Consider the following 24309-nt stretch of genomic DNA (forward strand, 5'->3'; position numbering starts at 1 on the left):
TGTCCAATGAAAAACATTTGTGTCTTTCGTCGTAGTCCGTTCCCGTCCCGGCTGTGGTTTTGTCATCTATTGCCCTTAAAGCATGCTTGTCGTTCTCAGTAAGGCAGGCTTACTTGCTCTGTCATAATTTTTCATTATGAACAAATCACAGCAACAGAGAATCTGACAGCCTTTCTCAGTGAACAATTCTGGCCTATAGCGTTACCAGTGGCTTGACATTATATCCAATACAGGCCTACTGACGTGATCATAGAATGGCAACCATAAGGCGTACAGTAAATACATTACAAATAGGTACACAATTATAGTTGGGAAACAGTAAACAACCATCTCACTAGCAGGGCCATAGCCTTTGTCGTTGGCTTTACATCTTACCCAACACAAGCCTATTCAAGTATACAAAACTAGCAAGGATCGTGCATACATTTTTAAAATAAAAAATATGTAAAATAATAATAATATAGCCTGCAAGAAATAAACCACTCTCAACAGGGCCCCACAAGAATCACCACAGGTTTGTCGGAGTGGGTAGTCAACAGCAAAAACCTTCCCTGTCATGGTAATCTGTGAGATTGCATGTAACAAAATATCTCCATATAATGTGCAACAAAATACCTGTATGTCACAGTAAGCCTGTAAAGGCTTACTGTCTGTGACAGATGCTTTTCACGATAAACAAGCTAGACCAAGTACCTTTGTTATAACATTTCAGAATAAGCAGCCCAGACCTACGGCGTTGGACATAACATTCCCCAGTGCACCAAACAGGCCTATACTTTGCCACCATAACCAGCTCAGGCCTTCAGTTCTGACTGAAAGCTTGTCCAGAAGACAACCATCAGAGACACAGACATAAAATGTGAAAAGTATACAAAGTTACAGTTAGCAAAGCAAAGTACTATCTCTCCTAAGAGGTACCCAACAGAGATTCTCACAGTGCAATTCTTCTACACCCATATTTTGTCACAGGGGGTAACCAACATCAACCCCTGTGCCTTCTACAGTAATCTATGAAATTCCATGTGACAAAATACCTTTCTTTAGGTTTTAATATACAGTAATAACAATCCACATCTAAATGCCTATTGACTTGAATATATGCTTTTCCCAATAAATACCTCAGGCCTTCTGCCTTCAACATAACTTTTCAAAATAAACAGATTAAGCCTATAGCCATGATCATTGCCACTTTAACCCCTTGCGTGCTGATGAAGGCTCCCGTCTGTCATGCGTCACAGTGCTCGTGTGCTGATGACGGCCGGGAGCCGTCATGACCATGCCCGCAATCGGAATGTCCAGCACAGGAGCGGAATTCCGGGCGCGGGCAAGGGGTTAATCAACTAAGTCCTGCTGCAGTGAGTATAAACTTTACCATAAGCCAAAAAGTGCGGTATAAGCATGCTTTTTGGTGGAAGCGCAGAAGTTCCGGCCAATAAAATTGTGTACTCTGTGTGAAGCCTAAGCCCTTCTCTCAGTAGTAGTCAGAAAGCTCTGTGGGTTTTTTTAGATCACATAAGGTCAGGCGACAGCTGAGCTGCCAAGTTAAACCTAAAAATCCATTTATATTCGTGTAGCCTTGGGCATCTCATACTACTCTCAAAACACAACTGCACTCTGAAGTCAAAGTTAATGATGGAATCAGAGGTTGCTGGGACTGGAAAACAGCAATATATTCCTCACGACTGCCTTCCGGCCCACCTGTGCTGCTGCCAGAGAAAAACGAACACCTTAAATGTTTCAGTGCTTAATTTGTAAAAATATATAAGGGCCAGGGCCCTCGTCAAGAGTCCACTGCAACTCGCACTGCCCATTGCCAGCAATGCCAATGACAGTACCAAAACAACTACTAACCATCACACTCATACAAGAGTGACAATTCAGACTATTTCAGGCCCCTAAAGCTAAAAGAATGGCTAAGGCGAAATGAATTAGTCATTTTTAATGTATATTGAAATAATAAACAACTGTTGTTGTGCTTGTCCCTAAATTAGACAAGCAGCACCACCAAGTGGCAGATTGTCACAAATGCTGATGTTGATATTTAAGTGCTGGTGCCGTGCACCGGAAACCACCTGCTCAAATTAAATACTGGTTCTATTTATCTAAGTAAGACACGTTAACAGCATTACAGTGTCATGGGTGCGTCCCCGAAGGTTGAAAGAATCCTACCGCTGTTGGTTCGGGCAGCTGGATAAAGAAGCAAAATAATCAGAGCTGTGTGGAGGGAAAGCACTATTTTTCGTGGAAGCACGTCACTTCTGCCCAATCAAAACATGCACTCCGGTCCACGAACATGTGGGCGGAGCCAAAGCCCCTTTTAAAATACTCCTGAACGCTATTTCAGTATGATCACATAAGGTATGGCGAACTTATGCGAGACACAACACTGGGTCTTGAGGCTCGCAGAACCTCTGTATTGTCTCTCTGCAAGTGTCCCGAGGTCCCAAAAACCACAAAGAAGTCACTGTGTAAAGAAGGAATACTGGAAACAAATAAAATACTAAGGAGAGCACAGGGCAAACAAATTCATGAGCTGGCTCTTATGTTAGCATGATATTTAGACGTTGCAGTTTTCATTAATATCCACTGGTTAATAAACCATAGAAGGAAAATTGTGCTCTCTGGTTAAATATTTTCAACACTATCTGATGGAATATGGGGTCAGTGACTGAAAATGGCAGCCTTCTGGATAAGATGAATGTGTTTACAACAGAGATCTGCGGTCTGGCGAGTGTGGGTTCAGAGTAGGTAGAATCTGAGGGTGCGGGAAGTGGGCAGGGAGAAGCTGCTTACTACTAGCATCATGGACAACAACCAGGAGGTGAGAAACTGACTTCTGCCAACACAGGTCATTATAATTCCACTGCCTGCTGCCTGAAATACAGACAAGAATACTGCTGGAAACAGCATTTTATGGAGGGGGGTGGGGGAAGTTGCATTTGGTGGAATGTATTTTGCCTCAAGTATCTGACATATTGTAAAAAAAAAAAAAAAGTTTTAAAGGAATATATGACTAATTTTCATTTACCGACAACTTTTCCTTTGTGTCATTGCGGGCGGCTCATACATCTGTCAAAACATTTAAGGAAATACTTTAAGGATACAATTACTCAGCCTCACTCCGGCACTCCACCTCTGACATCAAAAAAACTACAAAGCGCCTCCTTCCACACACACACAAAGTGCCTGGAGTGAGTGTACTTGAAGTGCATTACTTTGCTAACACAAACATTTGCTTTGTCTAAGCCTACAAGAGAGTCTGGTTGCTAAAGACTACTTGAGGGCATTTTGAAAGCTGACCTAAGAATGCATTCCACACATTGCTGATCACTGGCTTTCTGGTTTGTAACTCATATGTGTTTGTGTTCTACTTGCTAGATTTATTTATTTATTTTAGGCTGTCCAGCATGTATTTGTACCTCCCATGGAGCATAGCATGTTTTCTATATTCCTCCACCAATGCTCACTTTCTGTAAACAGGCTTTTCATTTTTTGTTCTCATCTTGTTACATTTGCAGTGCATTCCAAGACAAAGGTCAAATGTCAAATGCCAGGCTCTGTCTTCTAAGGTAGGTTGGTTTGGTGTTTACTCTTTTTTCTCTCACTTCAAAGTAAGAGGATTAATCTAACAATCTGGGGGTGTAAAAGTGTGTGTGAAAGGAAAGGCTTTTTTCCAAGCAGATATTTCAAAACGTAAATTTCTGCAAACTATGTAAATATTTCCGATTACATCAGAATATATCCTAAATAAGAAAGAACAAATGAAGTACATTTGTTATCATTCTGAAGTGTGCTGGAAACAAATATTTTAATACAATCAAAATAAAATATATCAATACTCACATTGTTTGTGCGCTGTATTTTCTTATCAGTAAAACTGCATGTCTTTGCAAATATAATGGTCATTTCAGTTGAAACTGTGTTGTCAGTAATGGTAGAGCACTATCACACCATGCGTATTCCACACTACAACACTCTACTCCACTATACTTTAGAACACACTACTCTACGAAACTCTATGCCACTTCACTCTACTCCTCTCCACTCTATGCCTCTTTACTCCACTCTATGACACTGTGCACCACTCTACCCTGTGGGACTCCAGTCTACTCCAGGACTCTTTACTACACTCTACAACCCTCTGCTCCCCAACACCCTACTTTACTACACATTACGTCTCTTTTTTTTTTCCAATTTCAAAAGATTTTTAATACAGAACATGTGGTTTGCATGCATACATGAGGTAAGTGTGCTATCAATGGTACTCTTGATCAAGTATCACATAATGAGACAGACTAAAGTAAACAGGGCCAAGTGTTGCAATGAGGCATATACATCTGTGTTGACCAACCGCAAGGGGAGAAATAAAAAGGAACCGAGAGAGAAGGAAGAGGAGGAAAAGGGTGCCACAGTGAACAAACTGGGTGTAAAAAACACCACGTCTGATTGTAATAGTCGATACTAGCATATGAATGAGCATGTCGTCATAGCCCCAGCGAGTGCCGCACGTAACAGAGTATTGTGAGTTTTTGTTAGGAAACATCACAGCTGAAGAGCATCAGGGGTTATTGACGAATTCTAGGTATCGATCCAGATTATTCCACAGAGCTTTATTGGCTGAGATCCAGGGGTATTAGGTAGAAAATATTGAGTGCGCACCACTGATATATCGTAGCCATTCCCACCAAATGTTCCTTGGGGTATTCCCCAGTGATTTCCAAGGAGATAAGACAGGTTTGTGGGCCACAGTGAACCTTAACTTCAAAAGTAATAAGCCTTCTCTATGTAGACCAACTGTGTGTGTAAGGAGGTGAAAGGACCATAAACAGAAAATGAGAAAGTCCTAAGGAGTTTAGTGTGAAAGTCGCTGTTGACGATGTTATGCAGGTTAGTCCAGAATGTGTGCAAGGAGGGGCATTCACACAGCATATGGCGTAGGTCTGTATGCTCTGAGTTGCAACTCCAGCAGTAACTTTTATCCATACGTCCCAGGGTGGCCAAATGGTGCGGGGTCCAGAAGGTTCTGTGTAGGATGTGTAATTTAGTTTGGGCAAGATTAGGTGTTTTATTTTTGTTAAATGGGGAAGCCCATAATCTTGGCCAGTCGCTGGACGGTGGATCAAGTAGTCCGTCTTGGAACCAGTCAGAACACCACCTCTGTTGAGCAGAATTGCCTAATAGGGTGGCCAGAGGCCTGAGTTTAGCGTATTTTTTAGGGGCCACATGTCCACTTTTCTTAATTAACACAAGGAGGATCGGTAGCGAGGCATCCTTAAATGGGAAAGCTTTGCGTTTGGTTATGCCTGATTTTAGTTTGAGAAAATTGTTGAAGTCTTGGAGGCAAACTTTTATTTTTTTTGATGTGGGAGAACAAAAGGGGGTGTTGCTTAGAGCAAAGGTCACCGACAGCTGAAATCCCTTCACCCACCAAGAGCCTCCAATGGAGAAGTTAGGGTTGAGTTTAAATCTTTATTATACCAGATAGAAGTCCTTACAGAGTGCCTACATTTTATCTCAGAGAAGCGGATGTCTGGGTATAGCAGAACATTCCTAGTATGATTCACAGAATAGGGTTATTAAGTATGTGGGGGTCCTTGGATATAGTTAAAAGATAGGGAAGGGAAAGATTATTCACAAGTGACTTTTCAAGGCATAGCCATAGCGGAAGTAAAGTTAAGAACATTATTAAGCCATTTCGCACCCTAGGTAGCCAGGAAAGCAAACTGGTATTTTGTTTTTAAGTCTGCCAGATTGGCACCACCTAGATGCTTGGGTAGAAGGATTTTTTTCCAAGAAGACTCGCAGTGTTTGAGAATTTCAAATTAATTTGTTAAGTAGAAAGTCTATACTACTAACAAACTTGTCCAAGCAAAAGATTGGGGACATGTTTAATAAATAATTGACAATCGGATTGATGAACATTTTTATGCATTCGATTTTAACCCACCATGTAAGGAATTTCAGAGGCCAACTTTCCAGGAATTTTCAACTTTTTGGATGACCAGGGACTCGTTGTGTCGTATTGATTCGACCAGGTCATCATTAAACTCTAGTCCCTGATATCTGAGAAAGTTGGGTTGCCATGATTGGCCCGAGGAGCCCAGAGCTTCTTTGGCAAATTCTATGCTAATCGGAGGAACTCTGATTTGTCCTTATTGAGGGCTTAACCCGATACTATGGAATAATCCTCAATCTTAGCCATAATTTCAGGAATTGCAATATCTGCGTGGTCGGGTACTATTAAAATATCATTGGCATAAACAGTTGTTTTAAAATATTTGCTGTTGACGCTTAGTGCAATTTAATTATTACGCTTGTGAAGGGACACTAAGAGTGGCTCAATGGCTAGAAGGAAAAGAGATGGGGACAGAGGACACCCCCGTTTGGTGCCTTGTTTGAGTGGAAACGAATCAGACAGGACGCCATTACTCTAATGATGGCACAAGGATTTGAGTAGAAAGCCATTGTCTTCTTTATAAAGGAGCACCTAAATTGAAGACATGGTGGGTTTCAAGAAGGGCCATGAAACCATGTTGAATGCTTTTTCAGCATTGGGTGCTATCACTGCCACTAGGCAAGTTTTGGTTTTGGCAATTTGTAAGATGTGTCCCAGTGGTCTAATATTATCATTTGAGAGTCTGCCTTTAAGAGAGCCAGCTTGATAAAGGTCGATCTAGGAGGGTAGTATCGACTCAATATGTTTGCTAGGATTTTGGATTGGAGTTTGCAGTCTAATTTGATAAGCGATATCAGCCTATAGTTCTTGTGGTAAGTATGATCTTTGCCTCCTTAGGGAAAAGAGCTATTATTGCTTACGCTGTAGTACCCAAAATATATCCAGATTCTGCGTAGTTATGAAAGAGGTCTAACAGGGGAAAGTGTAGTTCATCTGTAAATAATGTCTAGCAGTCAATGAGGTTGTCCGGACCAGGGTTTTTCTCTACTTTGAGGGATTTAATAGCGGAGTTTAGTTCAGATTCAGTAATACCTGGCTTACACGAAGTTGTCGTTGGGCATCTAGTTTGGGGTGGTGGCGTTTATTTAGATATGTCAGGATATCCGTGGCGTTGACATTGGCATTTTCATCATACATGTTTTGATAGAAGTCTAAGATGACGCAGGAAATTTTATGAGGGTCCAGATGTAGATGTCACTCTTCATCTCCGATAGGGGTCATTTAGGGGCGATATAGTTTGTTTTTTAAGTAGCGGGCTAGGGCTTTCCCAGCAGTATTGCCAGCACATAATTTTATGGAGTAGAATTTAGTTACCCATTGGCCAGCCCTGATGCTCAGGATTTTGTTATATTCATATCTTCTCAGACTTAGGGTGTCCAATAGAAGGGTGCCCTTTACGGAATTATGTCTACATTCCAATTGCTTGATTTCAGTTTCAAAACTTTTCATCTGACAGTTTGCAGACATTGATGTGAGCGCTGCTGCCTATTATCACCCCAGTAATAGTGACCTTGAAGGCGGCCCAATGCACTTGAGGAGAGTAATCTTCAGTGGTATTGTCTTGGAAGAAGTTTTTGATGGCTGAGCAGATTGTCGCAGTATGGGTCGGTCCTGTAATATTGGAAGATTAAATCTCCAGCATTTGTCAGTTGGGGTAGTTGTGGCCCCGTCTATAAAGGTCGAAATGGCCAAATGATCTGAGAGCAATCTGCGTTCAATAGAGGAATCCGAGGTCGTTCTGGACAGACTACTGGACACCAAAATGTAGTCAATTCCGGATAACGACTGATGGGGAGAGGAGTAGAAAGTATAGTCTCTGGTGTTTGGGTGTTGAAGATGCCAGAAGTCTGCTAGGGAATATCTGGACAAATGTTGCGGAGTAACTTGTGGGAAGCACATGGGCTAAATTTTGATCTCGAGCTGCGCCATACGGTGGGATCAAATGGGAGATTAAAGTTGCTCCCTATGATCATCCGAGAGTCATTGGGGAGTCCAGCAGTCAATTCATCAATGTGCTTCCAGAAATCCGTATCACTTGTAATAGGTGCATAAATATTCAACACATAAAATTCCTTGCCAGATCTCAACAGTTTACTTTTTAACCACCTCCCATTATGATCGGCAAGAGTATCTAGAACTGTAAATTTCACTTGTTTGGTAATGACATTCTTCTTCTTTTGTGCAGGTAAACCTATGACCTCTGAAACCCACCGGGCTTTGACGGAGGTAATGTTGTTGATAGAAAGTTTAGATTCTTGTAATAGAAGTATGTCACATCTGAATTTGTACGTTTATTCAAGAATTTTCTTCCTCTTACCCGGATGGTTCAACCATTTTGTGTTAAGTGACAGTAACTGTAGGGAGTCTGTCTTCAGCATCGGGGATACGAGGAAATGTCAGAAGGACAAGAGTTAGCCGTACCCATAAGAATATATTGTATAGAGGGGTAACCTGTGATTAGAATGCCGTGCAGTAAAGGCGAATGGAGTCAAACGGAACATACAATGGGAGTCGGGTCCAACCTTAGCGTTAGACGGGAAGGAAGGCAACCAGTGAAAAAGGTAGGAGAGAGGAAACAAAACATGGAGGAACATAAAATTAAAGCCCACCAACTCTTCAACACACCCCCACCCACCTACCCCACATCAGTACAGTATGGGGCTTAAAGGAGGAGATAAATCTCTCCTGGGTGCCACAGAACAAATACACAAATAAGCAAAAGAGTCAAAATGAGGCTGAGCGAGTACAAGTGTGTAGCACAACAGGGGCTTAACTAGAACGATACGAGTGAACAATACTGACACTCGTATCGTTGGAGAAGCGTGGCTCAGTGGTTAGAGGCGGCAGACCCGGAAGCTGAGATCGACCGTGGACCAGGGTTCGATTCCCCGCCTCGGCGGGTCTCGGCCTCAAAATTCCACAGACTCGACAATTCTCGCTCTGGTGCCTACTCAACTCACGGGGTCACACTCTGCGACTCTGGGCAATAGCTTGCTTAATCTCCACTACGGCCCCTCGTGGCGGGATGCCTGGCTTTCACCTTGTGGACACCCTGCCGGGGTTTCTCACAGGGGAATACCAGGACGGGTTCCCTAAGCAAGCGCTGGGACGCTTACGGGCAGCTGTGCGCTTTACAAGTCCAACACAATTGGAGCATATGGGGAAACAAAGTTTAGAACAGGCCGCAGGTCTTCTCTGCCTAAGGATTGGGAAATGTGGTACTTAACAACAATCCTGAGCGAAAACCAGTCGATGATACATTAACTTGAACATATCTGAAGTACAAAAGCTTCTGTGGGAGAGGAAGACAATGTAAGACAATGCATCTCTACTACACTCTATGCTACTCTACTCTATGCCACTATACTACACCCATGCCACTCTCCTCCATTCTACAACACTCTAAACCACTCCTCTATGCTACTCCACGACACTCTACGCAACTCCCTCTACGCCACTTTACTCCACTCCACGGCACACTACAACAACCCTCCACTCTACACCACTCCACACCACTCCACAACACTCCACAACACTCCACAACACTCCACAACACTCCACAACACTCCACAACACTCCACAACACTCCACAACACTCCACAACACTCCACAACACTCCACAACACTCCACAACACTCCACAACACTCCACTCTCCTCTATGCCACAAACTTTTAGCCATGCTGAGCAGCAGCCATAATTGTGCACAACATGATTGAATCACGTTGGCAAAGCCAATAGCTCTTCCATGTGCAAGACCTATTGGCTTTGCCATTGCTAGTTTTTAAAAGTACAGCAGTTCAGATGAGAAGAGCTGGTACTCCCACATCACAAGCATTTAAGAGCTGCTGGGAAGTCCTTGCACAATGCATTAACCACAACCGCTTTCTGAGAATTCTCCAAAAATAAACACTGATAACCGGAAACCCCCAAAAATATTGAACCACCCAAAGTGTTCTGGTTTGCACTAACATCTGGATTATAGTTTACACCTGATGTACAAGTGCAGGTCACAGTCACCCCCAATAGTACTGGTGCTGTAAAATTTGCAAATAGAAAGTAAAACTTCACAGCTGGTAATTTCGGTTTACAGTCAAGAATAAAACCAATACTGCACAAGAAACAGAAACGATGAACTTCTATAGGGCTCTGATATCCATCGGGATCAAGTTCGCGCTATATAAAACTTTATAAATAAAAATAAATAAATTAAATAAATAAATAAATAAATATGTGGTTCTTGGCAGCAATTGTCATCACAAATGTCCCCATCTAGTAAACAGTAGTGCAAGTGTGGAAGTTTGCCTGAGGAAGGAGTGAGGATTAGTAGTTCTGGGTAGGCTAAGGCTGACTCTTATGCAGCTGGTACCCTTCCCTCTCCAGGTAGAAGCAGTGAACTGTTGTTGATAGGAATTTTCGGTGGATTGGAAGCGCAGGTCCAGTCAGACCTTTCCACCCATCACTACATGGGCTTCATTCACACCGTACTATGGGGTTAGCACACACGTAGGCCCCATGCTCGCGGCACCAACCTAAAGTGATCCAAGATGACGCAAATGTTGACTGAACTACTTGCATTCGCAGTGCATGTAGCTGATCCTTCTCTATTGAGGCATGGACAAGATAAAACGATGGAATGGAATGCTCCCCAGAGGAATTCCTACTTGTAAGGAAACGTTGGCTCAGGCATTCCCATCCATCATTTTTTATTGCCTCCCAAGGAGGAAGCATCGAATTTAAAGATGTTGTGTGTGTTTTTGGAGGAATCCATTAAAGGATAGTCGAATATCCCAATGGCCGGACCTCTTTGGGGATTTTACAGTACCCCAGGGCCACAGCACCGAGGCGCCGGGCTTCCATTCACAGGTTTCCTTGTTTACATTATTTTAATAAGCACCATAGTGCATATTTGCTATTCTCCCGGGAGTACAAAGAAATACAGTGTAACCGGATGCACGTGTGTGCACACGCAGAAGCAGACATCCTGAAGGTGGTTTGCTCTTGTAAGACCCCCCCCCCCCCCAGCCTGCAGACCACGCCACATCCTGTGGCCGGAGCGCCACTGAGGTGACCGCAGCTACAATCCATCAGGAGCCGAGGCATGGATTCATCTCCAAGGCAACCGGTAATCCATCAGTCTCTGTCGACGCATGACACCGTGCCTGAAAATCAACACCTACATCAGGCCTCGAAAGACTAACACCGAAAACCTTCTGGTAACAAATGAGGTACAACCACTCTGTAAGCGTGAGTGTCACTCCAAAGTCTCCAATGCAGAGGTACCCAAAGAACAGCATGCTAACACACCGACGTGAAAAGACTCCTGCAGGCCAAGAGACAGCCCCCTCGTGGCAGTCACACTGGGACTCGAGGAATGCATCTCACAAACACAGCAAGTGAAACTGAGAGCTGGGGGGGGGGGCCTGGGGTGGGAAATAGGCCAGATGCCTTCATGCCATGACTTACAGAACTGCATGCCTCAGATTCAAAAGAAACACGTGCTCTGCCCAAAAAAATGCGCCATGAACCGCAACCAGTAAGTCTGGTTTCATGGTGTAAGAGAAACACCGAGGAATTCACCTGCTGTGATCAAAACACACAAACACCCGAGCCCTCCTTAAGAAAATAGGGGCCCACGGCCTTTGTTGACGGTGGGGAGGAGAAAAGCAATAGATTTCAGCAAATCACAGCGGAAGATATGGGGATGAGGTAGAGATGAGTGAGTAAGAGGGGGCGAAAGGACGAATGGGGGTAACAAGTTGTTACATTCTGATATAGCTTTTATTTATTATTTAGTATTGTAAAAACTGTTCCAAAAGATGTAGTTGACATAGAAAGAATTGCCAACAGGGTTAGTTGCAAGCAAAGCAAGTCGGCCTTGTGCTACAATAAAAGATGGAAAACCAAAGAGCATATTCTAGAGGTTGGTGATTGGGTCAGGATTTTGAAACCTTTCATTGTCAGCAAAGGCATGAGTAAGTATGGCAGGCCCATGCAAGTTAAAAAAGTTTTCAGTAATTCTGTCATTACTCAAGATGGCAAAGTTTGGAACGTGAGTAAGGTTGCCAAGTGTCCCATGCAGAATGATATTCTTTTGCAGTCTTATGGTGATTTAGACAGTGTTGAAACAAGTGATAATTCTTGCTCTGACTCAGTGGCTTCGAGAGTCAAAGATGATACTCGTGTCAGAAGAAGACCCACTTCTTTGCAAGATTTTGTATAACACTTATTTATGTTGTCTTCCTAATGAGGGGGATGTGTTACATTCTGATATAGCTTTTATTTATTATTTAGTATTGTAAAAACTGTTCCTTTAACTGCATGCGACATATTATGTTTCTCCTTGCATTCTATGTTCTGAACAGAGTTTTCCTGATGTAGCATTCTGCATTTTCTGCCACTTTAACCTTAATGCAGCTGTACAAGGAATCTATGCTGTGCTGTTGAATAAACCTTTAAAATTTAAGCTGTTTCCTGGATTACTACACAAGTGCTATATGAATGCAAGCCTTTCTTTCCCTTTTATCCCTCCGCTATCCTTCTCACTCCAAATAATCTGACTAATATCCACCACTCAAATTACTTCCTATTTCACCATATTAATTCACCACTAATCCTTTATGGGCTTCCTGAATAGCATGCGTCAACAAGCGCTATATAAATACAAACCTTGTTCCTCCTCTATCCTTCTGCTATCATTCCAAATCCAAATAACTGACTAACCTATCAACCACTTAAAATGTACTTGCATGTTTCACTATACAAATTCAACACTAATCCTCTATGGGTCCCAGAGTAGCGTGCTACTCACCGAAAAAGCGCTTTGACGCCTCGTCAGGGGTAGTAAGCGCTATATAAATGCAATTACAATCCAAATAGAATACAATGTGTGCAGCTCAGGAGGGGTGTGAAGAGGAGTGAGGTAGATATCTACCGTCTGTGAAGAAAGAGAGAGGGGATGACGTCAGTACCTGGACCTCAGAGGGGAGAGAGAGGGCATGAGGTAGATATATATCCCCACCTCACAGTGGAGGAGAGGGGAGGCTACCTCCAACTCACAGGGAATGGAGGAGCAATGAGGTAGATATCTGCACCTCACAGTGGAAGAGAGGGGAGGCTACCTCCAACTCACAGGGGGTGGGAGGAGGAATGAGGTAGATATCTGCACCTCACAGTGGAAGAGAGGGGAGGCTACCTCCAACTCACAGGGGGTGGGAGGAGGAATGAGGTAGATATCTGCACCTCACAGTGGAAGAGAGGGGAGGCTACCTCCAACTCACAGGGGGTGGGAGGAGGAATGAGGTAGATCTCTGCACCTCACAGTGGAGGAGAGGGGAGGCTACCTCCAACTCACAGGGAATGGAGGAGCAATGAGGTAGATATCTGCACCTCACAGTGGAAGAGAGGGGAGGCTACCTCCAACTCACAGGGGGTGGGAGGAGGAATGAGGTAGATATCTGCACCTCGCAGTGGAAGAGAGGGGAGGCTACCTCCAACTCACAGGGGGTGGGAGGAGCAAGGAGGTAGATATCTGCACCTCACAGTGGAGATGAGGGGAGGCTACCTCCAACTCACAGGGGGTGGGAGGAGGAATGAGGTAGATATCTGCACCTCACAGTGGAAGAGATGGGAGGCTACCTCCAACTCACAGGGGGTGGGAGGAGGAATTAGGTAGATATCTGCACCTCACAGTAGACAAGAGTGGAGGCTACCTCCAGCTCACAGGGGATGGGAGGAGGAATGAGGTAGATATCTGCACCTCACAGTGGACAAGAGGGGAGGCTACCTCCAACTCACAGGGGAAGGGAGGAGAAATGAGGTAGATATCTGCACCTCACAGTGGAGAAGAGGGGAAGCTACCTCCAACTCGCAGGCAATTGAGGAGCAATGAGGTAGATATCTGCACCTCACAGTGGAAGAGAGGGGAGGAGAGAGAGAGAGAGAGAGAGAGAGAGAGAGAGAGAGAGAGAGAGGGGAGGAGAGAGAGAGAGAGAGAGGGGAGGAGAGAGAGAGAGAGAGAGGGGAGGAGAGAGAGAGAGAGAGAGGGGAGGAGAGAGAGAGAGAGAGGGGAGGAGAGAGAGAGAGAGAGGGGAGGAGAGAGAGAGAGAGAGAGAGAGAGAGAGAGAGAGAGAGAGAGAGAGAGAGAGAGAGAGAGAGAGAGAGAGAGAGAGAGAGAGAGAGAGAGAGAGAGAGAGAGAGAGAGAGAGAGAGAGAGAGAGAGAGAGAGAGAGAGAGAGAGAGAGGCCACAGAACTAGAGGTGGGATCAGGTAAATATCAGAGAAGCAAACGGACATGATCATACCCGCATCTTACAAGGGATGAGCGGGTGAATGAGGTAGATGTCTTCAACTTACAAGGGAAGAGAAAATGGTGAATATCTGCAGCTCTCAGGGGAAGACAAAAGAATGAGGTGGATATCTGCAGCTCAGAGGGGGCAAGAAGTGAAGGAGTTGGACATGTGAGGCTCAATGAGGAAGGAATGGGAAGAGAGAAAGGGAGGGTAGATAACTGCAACACATGAGAGATTAGAAAAAAAAATGAGGTAGACATCTGTAGCTGGCAGGCGAAGCGGGCAAAAGAACGAATGAGGTAGATATCTGCGGCTCGCAGGGGAACAGACGGGGAATGAGGTGGAATTCTCGAACCTCACTGAAAAAAAGAGGAGGAATTAGATAGATATCCCCATCTTACACACGATAAGAGGTGATATGGGGTAGATATGAGCACCTAACAGGGGATAGGAGGTGGGAGATGATAGAATAAGGGGGCCTGGGGTGAGAATGATATCTGCAACTCTCAGTGTATGAGCTAAGAGGAGAAACTAGGTTAATACCTGCAGCTCAGGGGTGAAGAGGAGGAGAGTGAGGCAGGAGTCTGCAGCTCACAGGAGAATGGAAAGAGAATGAGATAGAAATATGCAGCTTACATGTAAAGAAGAGAGGAATGAGGTTAAGTATCAGCAACACAAAGGGAAAGACAGATATTAGGAGGAAAAGGTATACAACTCAAAGGAGACAGTCAAGCGGCTGGCTTTAACTCACAGAGGAAACGTTAGAACAAGGCAGCAGTCTTGCTTTGTGAAGTGAAGACAAGATGGAAAAGTTGCCTCAACATCCTGGGCAGTGGCAGCTAACTGCAGACCCTTAGGCTGGCAGAGCAGGGCAGCCATGGCAGGAAGTGAAGATCCTTAGGGCAGGAGGGAGGGACAGGTGGAGGCCACAGGCGAGGACCAGCCGAGGTGGAAGGTAGGTAGGCAACTGGGAGAGTAGGCAAACTAATGAGGAAACTGAACATGGCAACAAATCTGGTGCAAAGCTACCGCAGTACTGTGCTCGGCATCTGGTCTGCCTTAAACACATGGTCTGAGAGATAATTTCCATCGAGTCCAATGATTAAGCCAGAGGTTAGTGGTCCTGTCCTCCCTAAGTGGCAAGTTACATCGTGAATGGGAGTTGGATCAGGTAACAACCTACCTCTGGGTAATCTCCACTGGCTATCCACAGACTCCAGGGAGGAATCGACTGGTTTGTGATAGTGGCCTGGAGAGTGCCCATCTAGAGTTGACATTTCCTGGTGGCATATATGAGGACAAAGAAAAAAAAAAAAAAGAAGAAAAAAAAAGTACTGTGCTCGGACACAAAAGCAGGGCCACTGGAATATGCGATTGTGCAGCTGCAGCGATTTTCGCATGATTTCAGATTTGCCGCATTTGCCACGTAATCCTTTATCTGCCGCATAAACTGCAGATGTTAACAAAAAAATAGTTTCTAGCTCAAACGGTTCAAACATTACTAAAAATGCAACGACACGTGTTGGCGCCCAGTGGAAGGCCCTTTGCAAAGCTAGACTGGCCAACTTTCTGTTACTTATTGCTATAATTGAGTGTTAAACTGGTACTAATGAGGTGCAACCAATGTTCATACAGTATTACCAAGTTTTAAAAAGGCTCAAATAATGAAGTAATCCAATTACAAAATGAGCCGTATTATTCTGAATAATTTGCCTTTTCTTGACGCATAATTTTCTCAACCCGCAGCCTAATTTGGAGCTCTCGCGCCGCATAATTCCAGGGGCCCTGCATATAAGAGAAAACAAAGCCAGGCAGTACTAACTGAACATTGTGCTACTTCCCTGTGGAGCAGGGCGTCAAAAACGTATGTGCGTAGGAGGCGTGCCAAAATATTTGATATATACACAGACAAGCCTGAGCTACAGTGAACTGCCTCTCCCCTCATGTAAAATGCCTCTATAATCCACAGAGGCATTGTCTCATTTCTCAGTATCAGGAAGTAAAGCACTAATTTTCAAATGTGCCTGGATTGGGCCCACTCAAAGAATCAGGAACCATGTCCTTGGTGTCTAAGTAACAACATACAGGAGAGGGTCGCTTACCCCTGGACCAACTGTACTTCTATGTCTCAGGGATCATAGAGCTGTGTGCACTGGACTAACTGGACTTCTACGTCTCAGGGATCATAGAGCTGTGTACAACTGGACCAACTGTACTTCTATGTCTCAGGGATCATAGAGCTGTGTGCCACTGGACTAACTGGACTTCTACGTCTCAGGGATCATAGAGCTGTGTACAACTGGACCAACTGTACTTCTATGTCTCAGGGATCATAGAGCTGTGTGCCACTGGACTAACTGGACTTCTACTTCTCAGGGATCATAGAGCTGTGTACAACTGGACCAACTGTACTTCTATGTCTCAGGGAGTCATAGAGCTGTGTGCCACTGGACTAACTGGACTTCTACGTCTCAGGGATCATAGAGCTGTGTACAACTGGACCAACTGTACTTCTATGTCTCAGGGATCATAGAGCTGTGTGCCACTGGACTAACTGGACTTCTACTTCTCAGGGATCATAGAGCTGTGTACAACTGGACCAACTGTACTTCTATGTCTCAGGGATCAGAGAGCTGTGTGCCACTGGACTAACTGGACTTCTACTTCTCAGGGATCATAGAGTTGTGTGCCACTGGACCAACTGTACTTCTAAGTCTCAGGGAGTCATAGAGCTGTGTGCCACTGGACTAACTGGACTTCTACTTCTCAGGGATCATAGAGCTGTGTGCCACTGGACCAACTGTACTTCTATGTCTCAGGGATCATAGAGCTGTGTGCACTGGACTAACTGTACTTCTATGTCTCAGGGATCATAGAGCTGTGTGCCACTGGACAAACTGTACTTCTCTGTCTTAGGGAGTCATAGAGCTGTGTGCCACTGGACTAACTGTACTTCTACGTCTCAGGGATCATAGAGCTGTGTGCCACTGGACCAACTGTACTTCTATGTCTTAGGGAGTCATAGAGCTGTGTGCACTGGACTAAATGTACTTCTATTTCTCAGGGACCATAGAGCTGTGTGCCACTGGACTAACTGTACTTCAACGTCTCAGGGATCATAGAGCTGTGTGCCACTGGACAAACTGTACTTCTCTGTCTTAGGGAGTCATAGAGCTGTGTGCCACTGGACTAACTGTACTTCTATGTCTTAGGGAGTCATAGAGCTGTGTGCACTGGACTAAATGTACTTCTATTTCTCAGGGACCACAGAGCTGTGTGCCACTGGACAAACTGTACTTCTATTTCTCAGGGACCATAGAGCTGTGTGCCACTGGACTAACTGTACTTCTACGTCTCAGGGATCATAGAGCTGTGTGCCACTGGACTAACTGTACTTCTCTCTCTCAGGGAGTCACAGAGCTGTGTGCCACTGGACTAAATGTACTTCTATTTCTCAGGGACCATAGAGCTGTGTGCCACTGGACCAACTGTACTTCTACGTCTCAGGGACTATGTCCTTCGTATTTACAGGACACCACACACGAGCGCAGAGCTGTGTACCACTGGACTTCTTCGTCTCAGGGACTATGTCCTTCGTATTTACAGGACACCACACACGAGCGCAGAGCTGTGTACCACTGGACTTCTTTGTCTCAGGATCATAGAGCTGTGTGCCACTGGATTAACTGTACAACTATGTCTCTCTAACCATAAAGAAGTGTACCACTGGACTAACTGAACTTTTACGTCTCAGGAATCACAGAGATGTGTGCCACTGGACTAACTGAACTTTTACGTCTCAGGAATCACAGAGATGTGTGCCACTGGACTAACCATACTTTTATGTCTCAGGGACAAAATTCTTTGAATTTACAGAACACCAGAAGAGAGCGCAGAGCTGTGTGCCACTGGACTAACTACTTCTAATTTCCAGGTACCATAGATCTGTGCGACACTGGACTAACTGTACTTCTATGTCAAAAGGATCATTTACTTCATATTTATAGGGCACTGTGCAGGAGCACCGGATTGTGTGCCACTAAAATTAGCTGTTCTTCTGCAATTCAGGGATTTACATACAGGTTAATACACAGAAGCATGGTGAAATTGCTCGTGTCTAGCCTAGCTACAGCTATAAGTCTGAAGACAACGTCCTCAATATCTGCGAGTAACCAGACGGGAGCTATGTAATATTGTAAGACCACCTGCCACAAACCACTGGAAAACAGCGAAAGACGTGTTGGCACAACCTTAATGTACCCGGCAATTATTATTTTGCACACCATGCCAACTCAGTTTGGACCCAGCTATATGCAAATCAGTCTTAACCCTGCTCCAATAAGAACAGCCCAGCCCGAACTGCGAGGCCAAGATGTCCGTGAACCGCAACACAAGCAACCCAGGACCAGTTTTGTCCTAGTTATGGGCGCATCAGTCGGGTACATCTTGGTTCCAGTGACACAGTGGGCACGTGACCCACACCTGGGCATACCCGTCCCACGCAGGGCGACTCAATAAGTATACAAAACCAGTCCTGGGTTGCTTGTGTTCATGTTCAGGGAGGACCTGGTTTGGCAGTTCGGGCTGGACTGTTCTGATTGGAGCATGGTCAATTGCTTGTGTTCATGTTCAGGGAGGACCTGGCTTGGCAGTTAGGGCTGGACTGTTCTGATTGGAGCATGGACACCTGCTGGTGTTCATCTTCAGGGAGAACCAGGCCTGGCAATTCGGGCATTACTGTACTGATTGGAGCATGGACAAGACTGATTTGCATATAGGCGGGTCCAAACTGAGGCGACATGGTGTGCAAAATAACGATGGACTGGGATGCAGGCCGAGTGATTACCCGTGTCTGAGATTAATGCAAGCAGTACTCATCATGGGCCCAAACCCAGATGCCTGGAACAACACCTGGTGGCCCCCCGCCCTCGGAAGCCCGCCCACCCCCACGGACCACGCACGCAACCTGGGAATCATCCTGGACTCAAAATGGACCGCCAGATCAACTCTGTCTCGTCCTCCTGCTTCCACACCCTCCGCCTCCTACGTAAGACCTTCAAATGGATCCCCCTCAAACACAGAAAGACCGTCACGAACACCCTAGTCACAGACAGGCTCGAAAACGGCAAAGCACTCTATGCCGGAATAAACAAAAACATCACCCGCAAGCTACAGAACATCCAAAACGCCGCTGCAAGACTGGCCCTCAACCCGCCAAGCCACTGCCACATCTCCCAGCACATGCGCACACTCCACTGGCTCCCCATCGAACCTAGAATCACTTTCAAGATGCTAACCCACTCTAACAAGGCCCTCCACGACACCGGACTAGCATACCTGACCAGCCAACTCAAATTCCACGCACCCCAAAGGACCCTACGATCAGCCCAGCTCTCCTACACCGTGGTTCCCCACATCAGAAAGACCAGATTGGGAGGCCGCTTCTTCTCCTTCCGCGCGGCCAGTGCCTGGAATGACCTTCCGCTCCACCTAAGACAGATAACATCGCTCCCCCTCTTCGCAAGAAACCTCAAAACCTGGCTCTTCGACAGACCCCCTTCTTGATGGACTGGAACCTGCGAACCCCACACCCCCAGCGCCTTGAGACCCTTACTGGCGAATAGTCGCGCTTAACAAACACCTGAGTTGATTTGATGCATCACTTTTTTGTATACTTTAGCATGATGCAATTGTAACACGCCGGTTTTGACCTCACTGTGTGATGTTGAGATGAGCTGCACAGCAGGACTTGATTATGTTGTGATCCTGTGCTCGTGTTGTGCTACAGTCATCATCCTGATGTGCTTTGAAGAGGTCTTGATTCTTTGATGTGTGCTATGTGCTCATAAGGTGCTACTGTGCTCTTGCTAATGTACTCATCCTGTGCTGGTGATGTCACAGCGTAACGATGAGATGCTCAAGGTATACTCTCTTGTGAGCTGCAGCTGCTGTGATCGTGGTGCTCTCAAGAAGATGTGTTAGTGCTGTGCTCGCGGTGTGGTGATGTGGCTCATGGTATAATTGTATCATTGTGCGCAGCTGCTGTGATCCTGGTGCAGTTATGAATATGTGCAGGTGCTGTGCTTATGTTGTGGTGATGCAAGGCTCGTGTGTCATGTTATCATTGTGTGCAGGTGCTGTGATCCTGGTGCTCTCATAAAGCTGTGTTAATGCTGGTGTGTTGTGATGCAATGCTCATGGTGTCATGTTATCATTGTGTGCAGCTGCTGTGATCCTGGTGTTCTCATAAAGCTGTGTTACAGTGTTAGTGCTGTGGTGTTGTGATGCAATGCTCATGGTAGCATGTTATCATTGTGTGCAGCTGCTGTGATCCTGGTGCTCTCATAAAGCTGTGTTAATGCTGGTGTGTTGTGATGCAATGCTCATGGTGTCATGTTATCATTGTGTGCAGCTGCTGTGATCCGGGTGCTCTCATAAAGCTGTGTTAGTGCTGTGGTGTTCTGATTCAATGCTCATGGTGTCATGTTATCATTGTGTGCAGGTGCTGTGATCCTGGTGCCCTCGTGAAGATGTGTTAGTGCTGTGCTTGTGGTGATGCAAGCTCATGGTGTCATGTTATCATGGTGTGCAGGGGCTGTGATCATAGTGTTCTCATTAAGATGCGTTAGTGCTGTGCTCGTGGTGATGCAATGCTCATGGTTTGTCATCATGGTGTGCAGCTACTGTGATTCTGGTGCACTTATGAAGATGTGCAGGTGCTATGCTTGTGGTGTGGTGATGCAAGGCTCGTAGTGTCATGTTATCACTGTGTGCAGGTTCTGTGATCCTGGTGCTCTCATAAAGCTGTGTTAGTGCCGTGGTGTTCTGATTCAATGCTCATGGTGTCATGTTATCATTGTGTGCAGCTGCTGTGATCCTGGTGCTCTCATGGAGATGTGTAGGTGCTGTGCTTGTGGTGTTGTGATGCAATGCTCATGGTGTCATATTATTGTGTGCAGGTGCTGTGATCCTGGTGCTCTCATGTAGATGTGCTGGTGCTGTGCTCGTGGTGTGGTGATGCAGTCATCACAGTGTGGTGTTATGGTGCTGTGCTTGTGGTGATGCAATGCTCATGGTGTCATGTTATTGTGTGCAGCTGCTGTGACCCTGGTGCTCTCATGAAGATGTGCTGGTGCTGCGCTTGTGGTGATTCAATGCTCATGGTGTCATGTTATTGTGTGCAGCTGCTGTGACCCTGGTGCTCTCATGAAGTTGTGCTGGTGCTGTGCTCGTGGTGATGCAATGCTCATGGTTTATCATCATGGTGTGCAGCTGCTGTGATTCTGGTGTTCTCGTAAAGCTGTGTTACAGTGTTAGTGCTGTGGTGTGGTGATGCAATGCTCATGGTGTCATGTCATCATGGTGTGCAGCTGCTGTGATCCTGGTGCTCTTATGTAGATGTGTTGCTGCTGTGCTCGCTGTGTTGTGATGCTGTCATCACGGTGTGGTGTTATGGTGCTGTGCAGCCGACCCGTGAAGCTGCTGCACTCCAGGTGGGTGCTGTGCTGGCCGTGCTGCTGAGCTCAGGGCAGAGGGAGGCGATGCTCATGACGTAACACTGCTATGACGTCATGCCGCTATGACGTGGCGCCGCTACTTAGCCGTCACCCCCTCTCACCTGCATCCTGTGGAACTCCTCCTCTGACAGAGCCTGCGCCATCTTCAGACAGGGTCCGCGGACTGTACCACTGCGGGGGGAGGGGGTGCCGGGTCACCCCGGGCAGAGGTCAGGCGGTGGCACGGGCGAGGGGCGCTGGGCTGTACCACCCGGGGCGCTCACAATGGGACGTTCCACCCTTCACATGACTGTCCGCGCGCGACAACACCGGGCTGGCGGACTGTTCCACTCGGAGCAGGGGAGTACATTTACCAGGGCGACCAGGGGAGCGGGCACCCGGACCCTGGCACTCTAGGAGGGGGCACTCTTTCAAGGAAAGGTGAGTGTGTCAAAGAGGAGGGGAACCCCCCGCAGGCACCGGAACACTTCCGGGATATACCACCCCTCTCCTAGCTATGAAGAATGGAGAGACCCTGCTTTCGGATCGTACCACTAGTGACAGCAGGGGGGTCTGGGGCACACCGAAGCTTGCTCTGGCTCAAGCTGCCCCGCAGCGGATGCGGAGAGAGCGTGAATCGGGTGGGTTAGTTAAAAAATAACGTAAGATTTTAGGTATGAGGAGGCGCGAGGCTCACCGGTGTGTGCCCGTTACCCATAAATGAGCTTCTACCCCCCACAATTAAATGGAGACGCCTTTAGCGGTCCAAAACAAACCACTAAATAGATCTAGAAGAAACACGCAGGGCTAGAGCGGCCATCTTGGGAAGGGAATCTGCACAAGAAAAGAAAGATTCCCTTTGAAGGTAACGCGGCTTTAACCGCCATCTTGGAAAAGGTGCCTGCACATCCTTGTCTGTTTTCACCGCCATCTTGAAAAGGTGCCTGGACACCCCCTGCCGGCAGACCAGAAGGAAGACTGGCCCTGCCCCTGGTTCAAGCTGGAGACTTGAAAGGCTGCTCATTTTGGGAAGGCAGAGCTACAAGTTTCTGTTCTGCACGCTTTTATGTCCACCGTGTTAAATTATTAAATGCATCTTTTTTTTATAAACATCCCCGACCTCAAAAACATTTTGACATATTATATGAAAAAAGACTGCGGTACAGAAGTTTTGTGGGGCCCTAAAATGATGCCAACAAGAAGTCACGTTTCCACGGTCTGCGTGTGATTAGATCACCCAATCCAGGCTTGGTATTCCATTCTGGCACATCTAGTCATTAATCTATAATGAAGTAAACTGAACTGCAAATGTCCAAATGAATTAAAAACATCAGGAGTGGACGTGGTCCTGTTTTGACCTGGGAATAGGGCTGCTACCTTACCGATGTATTAGTGATTACTTGTGCTTTCATGTCAAAGTTGATTTAAAAATAAAGGTGAAAAGGTTATTTTTTCCTCTAAAATAAACATAAAACAGCAAATGTAATAACAAATCATTGCAAAATAGCCCTGCAAATCTCAACGTATCAGGAGTTACAACAATTTAAATGCTAGTGTCTGCAATACCTCATTAAATTGCGAAGTCACGCATATTTAAAAGTAATGCGTAAATTGCGACAAGAGGTGCTGCAGCTCTGAGAGCAACAGTACTCTGGCAGCTTGCTTTGCTGCCCCAGGCAGAGTTGTTGGAGTTGGAGCCAGGCCCAGATTGAGGAAAGGTGAGTTGCTATGGATATTACATGCCCGGCCTGGCCCCAGGCTTGTTTACTTTCTCCGGTGAACATTTACTGTATACACAGTAAAAGAGAAGAGGGGCTGCCAGTTGCCCTCACGTGCCTTCCTGATCTGTTCCAAAAACCTGTTTAGAATTTCTCACATCAACATTTCTTATAAGCACAAACAAAATGTAGAGCTGAGGTGTTGTCATTGATGGCACGGTCCAGTTTGTTAATGTTTAATTACAGTTTGATTTCACATGCCTATATAACTAACAGCTAGGATTTGTGAAAAGTCCCATGGTATACTTCCTTGGCAGTGACCCACACATCCAGCACCCCAAAGTAAAGTGAAATCAGAGGGCGTAAAAAAGTAAAAAAATGTGGGATAGGAAACAAAAGTAGTGGGCAGAAGAGAAGACACAATGAAACACTAGAATACGGTGAGGTGTGGGAGACCAGCAGAATAGGCCGCACTGCCCAGGAACAGTCCAAAGGGGGCAATTGCTGCAGGTCACTGGGCAGATTATTGAAAACTTTGCTGGTCAGTGAGAGCAGGTCAAGAGCTCTGTAGCCATACACATTCACTTGATGTCCTAGAAGACACTACAACTTCAGTCATGGAAATGCATTCCAGTTCAGATGACTAAACCAAGATGTGTTCCAAAGTCTTTGGGACTCCTCCTGTAGTCATGCCGAGACAGGTGTTGCTGCAAGACCCTGCAATCAAGGCGCAGTCCAGTGCTGGTTGTGTGACTACTAGTACTGCTGAGTGCACCCAGGCAGCGGGTGCACCATGTTAGTCTGCATGGAATAATTTTCTTCCTTACTTTGGCCATACAGCGGGTTCGAG

The 24309-nt window shown here is 45.8% G+C and overlaps 1 protein-coding gene across 2 annotated transcripts in view; it reads right to left on the minus strand.

The window, feature by feature from the left end:
* Positions 1–22337, minus strand: part of GRIPAP1 (GRIP1 associated protein 1) — a 555884-nt gene extending 533547 nt beyond the window's left edge. For both annotated transcript variants that reach the window (XM_078664658.1, XM_078664657.1), the window contains exon 1: positions 21864–22337. In XM_078664658.1, coding sequence (XP_078520784.1) covers positions 21864–21905 — 42 coding nt within the window. In that variant the 5' untranslated portion in view covers positions 21906–22337. The remainder of the gene's footprint in view (positions 1–21863) is intronic.
* Between the last annotated feature and the right edge of the window lie 1972 nt (positions 22338–24309).

The sequence above is a fragment of the Lissotriton helveticus genome, chromosome 10 (genome assembly GCF_964261635.1).
Source record: "Lissotriton helveticus chromosome 10, aLisHel1.1, whole genome shotgun sequence".
Lineage (NCBI taxonomy): Eukaryota > Metazoa > Chordata > Amphibia > Caudata > Salamandridae > Lissotriton > Lissotriton helveticus.